A 13,315-nucleotide genomic window follows, 5' to 3' on the forward strand; every position below is an offset into this window, starting at 1 on the left:
TCTCGCTTATTTACAATTCGCGACTTAAAAAGTATATCCTCAACCTCCCAGTAACCCTCACTCCCAGCAGCCGTCACTTACTACTAGCGCAGGCACTCCTAATGTTAAAGAACTCCTAATCCCATTGCACTGTGCTTGTTTAGTGTTTAACTTCGGACGTTGTAAGGCCACCTGTTGTTCAAACGGAGCAATTTGTTTCCTAGGATTTTCTTATGTATTACATTGACGGATCCTATAATTAAAAAGGACGCACTGGATACAATCTCCCAAAACCGAGCCTTGGCTGCTATGCTCGGCAGACGCTCCTCCCCACCATAAGGTGGATCCAGTTTTTCCGACTTTCTTCGCACCCGCCGTTCCGCTTCCTTGAATGCTTCCTCGTCGGATGACCTGAGCTCCTCAGGCGGCATCTTATCCCGCCATTTCCTCTTGAACCGCCTGGGTTTACAGTAACCTTCGAAACCGACTTCCCCCAAAATTCTCTTTGCTAAAAGTCGGTCCAACTTTCTGAGCTAATCGTTGTATAAAGCTTTGCCATTTTCAACATGGCGCGGTCAAGGGTAATGTTTTGATGTACTTTGCTCCGAGCTTTAGCGCATGGCATATTGTGTAGATGTAGCTGTTGATTTTCCGGTCCTGTTGAGCCCAAGCTGGCCAGTCCTAGTCTACACTTTCCTCGATCACATATTCGAGACGGGGAAGTCTTTCTCCTGAGGCTGATGTTTCTTCAAGAGCCGTAATCTGCAATCTCATGGGTCTGTCAAGCTTCCCAGAGAATGAAGCACCCTCCAAGAGTTTCAAGCTGTCCTTATCAACTCCAGCCAGAACGGACACAAGGCAAAAATCTCTGCAGATAGGCGTGTTACGTAGCCACAGGGTTGAAACAAATGCTATGATGGTCAAGATAGGCTGCAAGATAATTACGAAGCACAGACCAGGAGAGGCACGCATCGTAGGGACTTCCATTAATAGACTCTCGTCAAGGAGGTAGGTCTCATTGTACCGGAAGTCGGGATCTTTACCAGGATTCCATTCCTGCCAGATCGGGCCATCCGGTTGTATCCAGACGAAGCCCTCACTATCCGCTACCTGCGAAGAGTACATTGCCGCAGTGACAACACTGAAAGTGGGCAAGAGCCATGGTGAGTCCTTGCGCGACTCCGCAAAGGGACCCAGAAACTCGGCAAGAAGCTCGACGTAGTGAGTGAGCGGCAGCTGGCAATTGGATAGGTATTGGTATTTCGACTCAAGCGGCGTTGGGTCACAGCTGCCTGACAAAAGCTCGATCGAGTTGCGTGTGACCTTCCACTTACCACGGCATGCGTGTCGATGAGTGTCGAATCCTCGTGCCGTTTGCTCAAACTCTCGCTTTATATCGTGTGGCTGAATGATAAATTTAGGCCTTGTATAGTATCCCATGAGGCTCCACGAAGGATCCCAGGCATATGTTGAGTTATCCGAGGCGCTCGATAGCATCTGCCAGCCGAAGTACCACCTGTTCCACGGCCAGATATCTGTAGCAGCTCTCAGTTCCGGCCCTCCTGGGAAGTACTTTCTCCAGAACGAAGAGTCCCTGCGGTGAGAATCCGCTGTTGAATTGTAATGTGTCACAGTTCCTCGGACAGCGGCCTCCAAGTAGTATGTTGCGATGTTTGTCAACTGGCTTTGCAGATGGGAAATGTGGTTGGGCAACGGGCTGTCCAGGGCAGCTGCTGAAGTATTGGATAAGAGGAGGATGTTGTACCCATAAGCTTGAGTGCCCTTGGTCAAATCAAGAAAATCCGCGTCGTGCCGAGAGGCCGCCATGTAAGGATGAACAGCACTCGCCATGATAGTTTGGCCGCCCGCATGTTTCAAGCCTTGTGGGGCAGTAGGCCCATAGTATCCTACAGAGGTCGCAACTTGCACCCATCCAGTACCGCCGGTGAACTGCTTGTAGACAGCGCTTAATATCAAGGGCAATGCCAATAGGAAGACAATCGAGACTCTCCAAGCGGGACGAAGTCTTTCCCCCCAAAGAGACCATCGCATGAGACCATCATAATTCTGCAACCCTGAAGAGCCAAAGCGAGCTTCGATGAGCATGAATAAGAATGGCGCAACCTTTTGTAGACATTGATTCATGAGACTGAGGAGGAATCCCACGATCGTGATCTGCCCGGTGTACTGAAGTTGTGTAGCATAATGGAGATGTGGCGAAATGGTAGCAAGTGCTAGGCCCGCACACGTTATCGAGACGATAACAGCAGCCACATCCAAGAAGTTGAGGATAGACTTCGATGGCTTCACATATTTGCGCATCGGCAAGGCAGGACTGGAAGGTGGCACGGCATTGCTAATCTCTGCCTCTTGCGGGCCCGTTGGCGAAGGCGTAGGTGAAGGCACATTCACGAATGAGGCCCGAGATTCTCTCGACTGGTCAGGTAAAGCTTTTAGCGAAGGCAATGTCTGTCTTTCAATCAAGAGCAGGGGCGGGTCAGCAATCGAAAAGGGTGTCGATGGTTTTCTGGATGAGTGATGAGTAAGCCGAAGGGTAGATGAAGACGAGCTTAATCCATCTAGACTCCATCGTCTTTGTTCAGCAGGGTCTAAGAAATGATCGCATTCTCTAGGCATGTTTTGAGAGGCTTTGAAAGTGGTTGACAAGATATATAGACTCGAGAGACAGCCTTCTTATAAAATACCCGAGGCATCCCCTAGGTAGTCATCCGCATCCGCAATAGAGCCACTCATCCTGGGCTACATCGGCACCGACATGCAATACGTGGCGCAGCGGTGGCGCAGCGGTGGCGCAGCGGCAACGACGTGCATACAGGGCGCTTTTGTGTCACCATCGGCTAGCTAGAGCCAGGCAAGGCTGTCCAAGAAATGCCTATTATTATCTTAATAAGCCACCCGTAAAAATATTGTTAACCTAGCTCGATCTTAGGATTTTTTGTTATAAGGATCAACTTATTGCTTGTTTACGCTACCTTATACTTCGTAACGAAGCGATTACTCGATTTCCCGCTTAAATGCACCCTACTTAAATGCAAGCTTCTTCCCCTAAGACTAAATATTTAATTATTAAATAACTATAAATTATTTTAATAAAAAGTAAGTTAAAATTTAATTATTAGATAATCTATTATTTATATTATATAAGGTTATAATATATTAAGGTATTATAATAGAAATTTATTAAAAATTATTAATATTAGCAAATATAATAAATTCTTTAATAACTTTTATTATAATAATAATATTTTATATTTTATATTATTTTAATATTAACTCATATATAAATATTAGTTTAAAAATCGAAAACCTTATAAAAATAGCTCTTAAAATAAATTAAATACTTTAAAAGTTTTAAAATTTTGTTATAATAAGGTAATATTGCAGTAGTAGTAAAGAGCTTAAATTAAGCTAAAGGCTATGTGCCGGGCTAAAAGCACTAGCTACACGCTAAGTCACGTAACAAATTTTAAGATTTATTTTCAAAAAAATTAAATTTATATAAAGTTAATAATATATTATTTAAAAAGAAATCCTTTAATTAAAAAATTTAATTATAATTATAAATAGTATATAAAAGATTAAAATTTAAGTATATATTCTTTATATATATAAATTTAATTTTTTAATTAAAATATTATAAATCTTTTATTTTATTTTAAATTTAATATAATAATAAGAAAATTATTAAATATTAAGTTTTATTTTTATTTTTATAATAATAGAAAGTTCAGATTTATAATTAGTTTTATTATATATTTATTATATATTATTATTTTAAAAGTTATTAAATATATATTTATAAAAATGCATTTTTATTAAAAAATAATTAAATAAGAATATTTTAAGATATTTTTATTTATAAATATATAATTTATATATTAAAAAACTTAAATAATTAAATAATCTTATAATAAAGCCTTTTATTTATTTTATTTTTTATATATAAAATTAAAAAAATTAAAGAAATTATATAAATATAAGCTAAATTTTATAATTAAACTAATAAACTCTTAAATTTTCTATTAAATACTTTATTTATATATAAATCTTTTTTAAATTATTATTTTTAGAACTAAATTACTATAATATATATAGGGTCGCACGTGACTTAAGGGCATATAACGAACCTCGGATATTACGGGTATTAATTAGGGAAATTAAAGGCCCTTTAATATTATAACTAACTACTATTTATATTATAAGTATTAGGCTTATAAATTACTAATTATATATATGTTATTAGGGCCTCCTATTTAGAGAGGGCTTCCCTAGACCTTATAAGAGGGATAGAGATTAGTTCTATACTAAATTTAATACTATGGTTTCATAACTTACTAATTTATTCTATTATCTTATTACCTACTAATAAATACCTTATAAGCTAATCTCTTTATCCTTAAAGAAAATAGTTTAATAAGTAATTATATCTTGAAATCTGCGAAATATATAATTCCTTACTAGAGCTATTCCTATAGAGAAAGTCGACCAGATTAATTCTAATATAAGTAATAGTAAAGACTTATCTAATACTTTTAATAGGGCCCTTTAGGAGCCTCCGAGAGCTAGTAATAATAATAGAAATAATCCCGGTAATAATTAAGATACCGAGATTAATACCTAAGTTATTATTACCTAAGCTATAAAATAGAGATTATATACTAAAGTTAAAGCGCTTTAATAAAAGTAAGAATTAGTAAATATAATTAACTAATATATCCTATAATTAGAGTAATATAAGAGTATCTTTAGGAATATCTTATAGTTTACTATATCTTATAAAAACTCTATTTATAAGTCTATTCTATTTTCCTTAATAATTCCTATTAGAGAATTTCCTAAAATAGGATTAGAACCTATTTTCTTTTCTAATATAATAAGCTTTAAGAATAATCTCGATACTGTGACGGCTGGTGTCACATGGTTGATACGGACGTGGTTTTAGCCAAAGGGGTTGGTTTCAGCTAAGGTTCCAAGCTATGGTTCAAACCAAGCTCGCTTCCAAAGCTCGGCGTTTCAGTGGTCTTGGCCATACCTACTTATCCACTGCCACACCTCACTCCTGTCCTCCTTAGCTTTAAATTCTTAAGACATTGGAAATCATTAATCTTTGAGCCTCGTTCCATTGCTCTGTTCCTGCCGTCACAGATACTATTTATTAAAAGCTATTATATAATATCCTAAAGATATATTTGGACTAAAAGAAGCTTCTTAAAGTCCGGATACCTGATTTATATTATAGAAAGTCTTTTAAGAAATAAAGAACCTTTATATTTTTCTAAAAAGTAGTTTTTAGAACCTAATCTTAGACTTATAATAAATACTTTTCTAGAATTAACTCTATTATAAATACTCTTAGGAACAAATCTTATAATACTTGGGAGGCTATAATAAAGTAAAGCCTATTATTATATAAGGTTTATTAGAAGTAATTTAAGGTTTACTTAGCTAATATACTTTAAGTATTTTAAATCTATTAATAAGATATCTTTAAGAAGCTTTAAGATCTTTATTAGAAAAATAATAAAATAGTTACCGAGTTATATACTCGGATAATTAGTCTCGAAATTAACTAGAACCTATATTCTAAAAGAAACCGGGTTTAAACTCTTAATATTATTTTATCTAATTATAAGACTTATTAGATACTTATATTTATTTTCTTAGGAAATAAGGTAGTATTTATTTCTAAATAGTTTAAGAAAGCTTAGAAAGTAAAATATACTACTTATCCTAAATTAAGAAAAATAAAGGCAAGAAAGTCTAGTAAGAGTAATTCTGCTCCTAAGAACTCTAACTTAGTAAATTCTAATTTATAAGGCTATTAAAAAAGAAAGAATAAATTCCGAAAATTATATAAGAAATCCTTAGATAATACTTTAGCCCTTTTAAGGCCTTAATAAAGTACTAGTTCTATTTTAGGTATAGTTTATTAAACTTATAAATAAAAAAGATATTTCTTAGGAAATATGAAATATTTTAAATATACTAAATAGGCTTAGTAGAACTTTAATAAGGCCAAAACTATAGAAGAATTAAGATATTTATAAAAGCAAGTTAATATTATTACTATAGAGAAGTACTCTAGAGGAGATTTTCCTAAGAAATAGAGAAAAGAGAAGGCTAAATCTTAAATATTAATAATTTTAGCTATAATAAAAAAGATATATTACTTTATATAATTATTTAAATAAGATTAATATAGCTAGAAATAAGTATTTCGGAAATATATAATAGACTTAGTAATATTAGATTAGACTATAATTTCCTTAATAATAATTAGGCTTAAAGCCGGGGCTTTATTATTTTAGCTAAATATAATTAAGAATTTATAATCTTTTATAAGAACTAATTTAAGGTCTATTAAGCCTATAATTTTAAAATATTTATTATAAATAATTATAGTAAAATGCGTTTTTTTAAGCTCTAGTTCTATAAATATAAGAATATTAGCTCTTATAGCTTTATTTTTAGTATGGAATTTTATAAAGTAATTCTTATATAATATATAGACTATATTAAGAAATAATAGATATATATACCTATATAGCCTAATAATATTAAGATCCTAATACTAAAAGAATTTAGTAAGAAGCTTAACTAGTATCCTAAGCTAGTATCTCAAGTTTTATTCTTAACTAAAGGTAAATATAACTATTCTAGATAATAGGCTTTATATATTTATAATAATTACTAGATTTCTATTTTATTATATAGTTCTAGTAATACTAAACAGGAGTTTTTAATATAGTAAATTAATACTTTCTAGAAAGAAGCTTTAGAGATACTTATTTATCTCTGAAATAATAAATATAAAGACTTTTTAGAGGTTTTTAACCCTAATAAAGCTTTAGAACTTCCTAATTTTAGTAATATTAAATACTTTATTAATATAAATAATACGGTTCTATATAGGCCTTTATATAATTTATTAGAGATCTAACTAGAAGTATTATATTTATATTTATAGGATATATTTTATAAATATTAGATAAGGCCTAGTAAAAGCCTAGTAAAAGTATTTATTCTTTTTATTCTCAAGAAAAATAAAGAGCTATATCTTTATATTAATTATTATAAACTTAATTAAGTTATAATTAAGAATTAGTATTCGCTTTCTTTTATTAATAAGACCCTTAACTAGCTTTAAGGAGCCAAGATCTTTATAAAGCTAGATCTTAAGAATATATATTATTAGATAAGAATTTATAAAAAACACGAGTAGAAAATAGCTTTTAGGACCTATTATAATTATTTTAAATATCTTATAATACCTTTTAGGCTAGCTAATATACCTGCTATATTTCAAATATATATTAATACTATATTTATAAGGCTTCTGGATTATTTTATAATTATTTATTTAGATAATATTTTTATTTATTCCCGAAATAAAAATAAATACTATAATTATATTTATTAGATATTTACTAGATTATATAAAAATAACCTATTTTATAAACTTAGTAAATACGAGTTTAATATTAAGGAAATCAAATTTTTAGGCTTTATTATTAGAATAAAAAGTATTTATATAGATCCTAAATAGGTCTATAGTATTATTAAATAGCTAGAACCAGAATTATTTTATAATATTTAAGTATTTCTTGGATTTACTAATTTCTATTATAGATTTATTTACTATTATTCTCAGGTAATTATAGGCTTAATAGATTTCTTAAAAGAAATAAAAAAAGGCCGGAAATTTGATTCCTTTATATAAATAAATAAAGTAGCTAAAAGCTTTAAGTATTATAGTTATTATAATATATAATACTAGTAGGGGTTAGACTAGAGCTAGAGAGGTATCTGGTATCTAAGCAAGGCATCTATAGTTACCTGATTATTACACGTGATCCCAAGCTTAAGCTAGTATATAGGCCCGTATATAGCTTGTGATTATTTAGATCCGAGGCTCTTTTGGGATCCTCTTCTCTCTTTAGCTTTAAATCGTCGAAATAGAAATAGTCTAATTACGCCTTTTAGGCCCTAGATCTTGTACTCGTAATATAATTCAAAGCTTACCTATTTCTTAATCCTGTAGAGAATTTAAATAATACCTATCCGATTAGTTTTTGACAAGTATAGACGTAATATGCCGTGGCTATTCCCGAACCGGTTAACTAATATTAGAATAAAAGAAAGCCCTAGAATAACTAGGCAAGAAAGCCCTGGACTGGCCAGGCAAGCGGATAGGCTAGTAATCTTACTATTAAACGAAGATCTATAAGAAAGCAAGTCCTGGAATAACTAGGCAAGTCAGAAGAAGCTATGGCGCAAGATACTACTAGTATATTACTAGAAGATAAACCAGAGCCTCTTATTAAGTCTCCTGAGGAGTCTGAGTATTCCGTTAATATTTATAGTAAAAGAGATACTTTCTTCTAGAGAACAGAAGAAGAAAAGGGACCTGCCTTATTAAAGGCAAAGTTCCAAGAGTTACTTTAGAACCCAGAGGCTTTATATAAAGAGATTATTAAGCTAATTCTGAAGATGTATAATATCCTTGCCTATAGCGAGAATTATCGGAATTAGCTAAGAGAAACTAAGCAAGTCCTATAAAAGAATAAAGCTATTATTAAGAAGCTTATTATATAGCCTGCCGGAATAACCGGTTCCCTTGCTTTAGAAAATAGATACTTAGTTAAACTCCCTAATTCTTTTATTTTTAAAGGTATAACCAAGAATAGTATTACCTTTAATAATTAGTTAGTTCAGATTAAGAATAAGCTCTGCAGTAACTCTAATACCTATTAGACAAAGAACCTTAAGATTATTTATATATCTGGCTATATAAGTAGCCATATTCTTATATTAATCTTTTCTCGCCTGAACCAGAATAGTTAATATATATATAAGACTATTAGGGAACTATATACCTATCTAGAGAAGCTATATAGTAATCCGAATAAGGAGTATAATGCTCGGCAAGCATTTAAGAAGCTATCTATAAAGAAGGGCCAGATTTTTCAGGAGTTCTATATTCTATTCCTGAGGCATATAGTAGACGGAAATATTAATCTATAGGATCTTAAGGACGACCTGAATAATAAGCTCACCTGGAAGCTTTAAGAGGCTATAGCTATGTATTATAATAACCTGGCTATCCGTACTATAGAGTTCATATAATACTATATTATAAATAATTAGTAGATCCGAGCTCGCTATAAAAAGAAAGAATAGGCATTTAAGAAAGCTAATAAAAGTATAAATAAGCCAAGCCCAGGAGGCGCCCCTTATATAAAGCCTGCTTCTAAGACCCTAGTAATAGACAAGCCTATTACCCTAAAGCCCGGATTCTCAGATCTTAAGTACTATAATTATAATGGATTTAATTATATGTCTAGGAATTATCTAGAGCCCAAGACAAAATATATAAAGTAAGTTTTAGTAGCCAAGCTAGTAGTACTTATTATAAGTAAGCTATTTAAGGATATAGAATAGGGAAATAAGGACTTCTAAAGAAAGTCTTCTCTTTAGGGCTATATTATATAAATATAATAAAAGTTAATTTAAGCTAGTTACTAGGAAATAAAGTATTTATATTTCCTTATATAATTAGTAATAATAAATTAGGTATTAAGACTTCTTCTTTTATTAATACTAGAGTAAATAAATATACTTTTATTAATTTTAAGTTTATAAGAATAATTAAATAATTTCTAGATATTAAGCTTACTTAATTAGTATTACCCTATAATATAAGGGGGTTTAATAATAAGCAGGCCATACTTATTACTTATTATATTGAGCTTATACTCTTAATTAATAAACGGAAGATCCTAGTACCTATACTAGTTATAGGGCTAGGTAAGTATAATATAATTTTGGAATAATAGTAATTTATAAGTACTAGTATCCTAATTAATTATAAGAATAGAAAATTAATCTGGCCAGATAATTAGCCTAGAAAAAAGGGTTAGGATAAGGTCCTAACTACTATATATAAGAACTTGGAATCTGGGAAAAGCGACTAGTACTAAGAAAACGCAGATAAAAGAAATAAAGCTATAGCTATAAATAAGTTCTAGAGACCTTAGCTTATAAAGAGGAAACTTCCTTATTCTTTTCCTAACCCGGGCTCAGAAAGCCATATATAGTAAAAGGATTAAGCTTAATACTATAAAGAAATATAAGTAGCCTTAGGAAATATAGAAGTTTTTCTTAAGCTAGAAATAGAAATATTAAAACCATATTATCTAAAGAAAAGCTATAAGATCTAGTTAAGGCCCTCGGTTAATATTATAGGTATCTCGCTAGCTGCTTTCTAGATAAACCTATAGAAGAAGGAGAACCTTTTCTTTATAATATCGTTTTTCGAGATTAATAAAGAGCTAGAATTATAATAAGAGAACGAGTTTGTTCCAGGCAAGTAATAGCCAGGAGAGATAGAGCTATAGTAGCTAGTAAGAGTCTTATTAGAGAAGTTTAAGGATTTTGCAGATATTTTCTTAAAGGAAGTATTAAATATCTTATTTCTATATTAATTATATAACTATAAGATTTAGATTAATAATCCCGAAGGCCCAGAGAGCCTAGGGTATTTCCCGCTTTATTAATAGTTGACTTATAAGCTATAGGAGGTCAAGTGCTTCCTTAAAGAGAACCTCTAATAGGGCTTTATTAAGCCAAGCTAGTTCCCTTTTATATTCCTGATTCTTTTTATAAAGAAGGCTAATAGAGCTCTCTAATTCTATATTAATTATTATAAGCTAAATAACTTAATATAGAAGAACTATTATCCTTTTTCCCTTATTTATAAGACCCTTATATAGCTAGCTTAAGCCAAGATTTATATAAAGCTAGATATTTGGCAAGTATTTTATTAGATCTAAATAGACCCAGAATTAGAAAAACTTATAATATTTCATATGAGATATAGGGCCTATAAGTATAAGGTTTTTTTAGGAAGGCCTAACTAATGGCCCTGCTATATATTAGAGATATATAAATAATATTCTCTTTAATTACCTTAATATCTTTTATATAGCTTACTTAGATAATATCCTAATTTACTCGAATAATTCCCTAAAATATAAAGACTATATATAAAAGGTTCTTTAGTAATTACGGGATACTAGCCTCTAAGTAAATATTAAGAAATTAGAGTTTAAAGTTATTTATATAAAGTATCTAGGCTTTATTATCTTTACTAGAAGTATTAAAATAGACTCAGATAAAATAGTAGTTATTAAGAACTAGTAATTACTAAAAATAGTTAAAGAAATATAAGGCTTTCTAGGTTTTTATAACTTTTATTAGTACTTTATTACGGAATATAGCTATATAATAAAGCCCCTAATAGCTCTAATATATAAGAGAGTTCTATTTAAGTAGATAAATTAGTATTAAGAAGGTTTTACTAAACTAAAATAAGCTATATTCTCGGTACTAATTCTATATTACTATAACCCAAATCTTTTTACTATAATTAAAACAGATATATTAAATAGAGTTATAGCCGGTATTCTCTTATAGTAAGACCTCTAGATAGGACTCTAGTACCTAGTAGTATTCTTTTCTAAGATTATATAATTAGTAGAACTAAACTATAATATTTATAATAAAGAGATACTTGCTATTATTATTTTTTTAACTAAATAGCGAGTAGAGCTAGAAGGCCTATAGGAGGCACTCTTTATAATTTATTTAGACTACTAAGCCCTCGAGTACTTTATAACTATAAAGAAGCTCTTAGTAAAATAAGCTTACTAGGCAAAATATCTTTCCTATTACTATTTTAAGCTTATATATTAGGCAGGCAAGTTAAATAAATAAGCAAATATCCTAAGTAAGAAATACGAGAATATAACTATCTAGAATAAGATAATAGTAGCCTACTAAACCTAAATTCTTCTCCTATAATAAAAAATTAATAATAATATTATACGGGATCTCTAGTTAGCCCTAATTAAGGCCTTTATAAGCCTGGCTTAAGAAGAAACCTAGTATAATAGTATCTAGCTAGTAAATAAGCTATTAAGCGAGAACCGAGAGTTACTAGAGCTAGAAGAGTTACGGGATAAAGCAAGAAATAAGAAGAAAGGCATTTAGATATTATAAGATAGCCTCCTCTTATAATATAGTAAACTATTTATACCTAATAGTATAATAATACCCGAGATATCCTTATATACTGCCCTTATTTAAGAGATATATATATAGCCCCTAATAGAATATCTAGGATAAGCCAAGCTTTAATAGCTTTTTTAGGCCCGCTATTACTAGCCAGGCCAAGATATAGATATTAATTAGTATAAGAATAATTACTATATCTACTAATAATCCCATATTCCTAAAGACAAGTAGTTAGGGCTCTTGTATTTATTACTAGTTCCTAACTACTTCTGGTAATATATATTAGTGAATTTCAAGAAGTACCTAGAAAATAAAAATAAGTATAATATAGTAGTAATCTTTATTAACTATCTAGGCAAGTATCCTATTATAATTCCTGTCCGAGATATAGTAATAGCTAAAGAGTTAGTATCCCTATTTCTTATTTATATAGTTTACTAAGTTAATATTCCGGAGACTATAGTATCTAATTAAGGCCCCTAGTTCATATTAGATTTCTAGAGCAAGTTCTATAAGTATATTAGTATAAAGCTCAAGTTATTAATTACTAATTATTCCTAAACTAATAGCTAGATAGAGATTATTAACTAGTATTTTAATTAATAGCTATATTTCTACGTGAATTATTACTAGGATAATTAGAATAAATAGGTAGTAATAATTAATTACTAGTAGGTAGCTCTAGTTTACGAGACTATAGGCTAATTCCTGTTTCTTATAGAGAAAAGCTATAAACTATAGATATTATTTGACTAGAAAACTCAAGTATAATTAGGCACCCTAAAAAAAGAGCTAAATAGACAGGAAATAAAGGCCCTAGTAATATGGCTCTATAAATTATAGTAAAAGATATAGAAAAACATAATATAAGTACAAGAATACTATATTACTCAAGCTAATAAATACCGCTAACTAGTAGACTTTAGAATAGGAAATAAGGTATAAATTACTACTAAGTACTAGAAGAATAATTATTTGAGCCGCAAGCTAGCTTACTAAATAAAAGAACTATATGAAATCCTGGAATAAGTGGGATATTCTTTTAGGCTTAAGCTTCCGGAATTAATAAGAATATATCCGGTATTCTATATAGAGAAGCTATATAAAGATCTAGGTAATCCTTTTCCCGGATAAGCAAATCCGGAGCCTCTACTATTAGAACTATAAGACAGGGAAACGGAATATAAAGTTCAAGAGATATAAGCGGTGAAACTGCTTTGTGGGAAGCTAAAATACCGAG

At 30.8% G+C, this 13,315-nt stretch overlaps 1 protein-coding gene across 1 annotated transcript; it reads right to left on the bottom strand.

Annotated features, from left to right (window-relative positions):
• Positions 1-660: 660 nt before the first annotated feature.
• K444DRAFT_549121 (uncharacterized protein) lies at positions 661-2,301 on the bottom strand (the record flags this gene model as incomplete). Its single annotated transcript, XM_024876428.1, has 1 exon — positions 661-2,301. The coding sequence occupies one exon, from the start codon at positions 2,299-2,301 to the stop codon at positions 661-663; it is 1,641 nt and encodes a 546-aa protein (XP_024726369.1).
• Between the last annotated feature and the right edge of the window lie 11,014 nt (positions 2,302-13,315).

This window comes from Hyaloscypha bicolor, assembly GCF_002865645.1.
Source record: "Hyaloscypha bicolor E unplaced genomic scaffold K444scaffold_191, whole genome shotgun sequence".
NCBI classification, from domain to species: domain Eukaryota; kingdom Fungi; phylum Ascomycota; class Leotiomycetes; order Helotiales; family Hyaloscyphaceae; genus Hyaloscypha; species Hyaloscypha bicolor.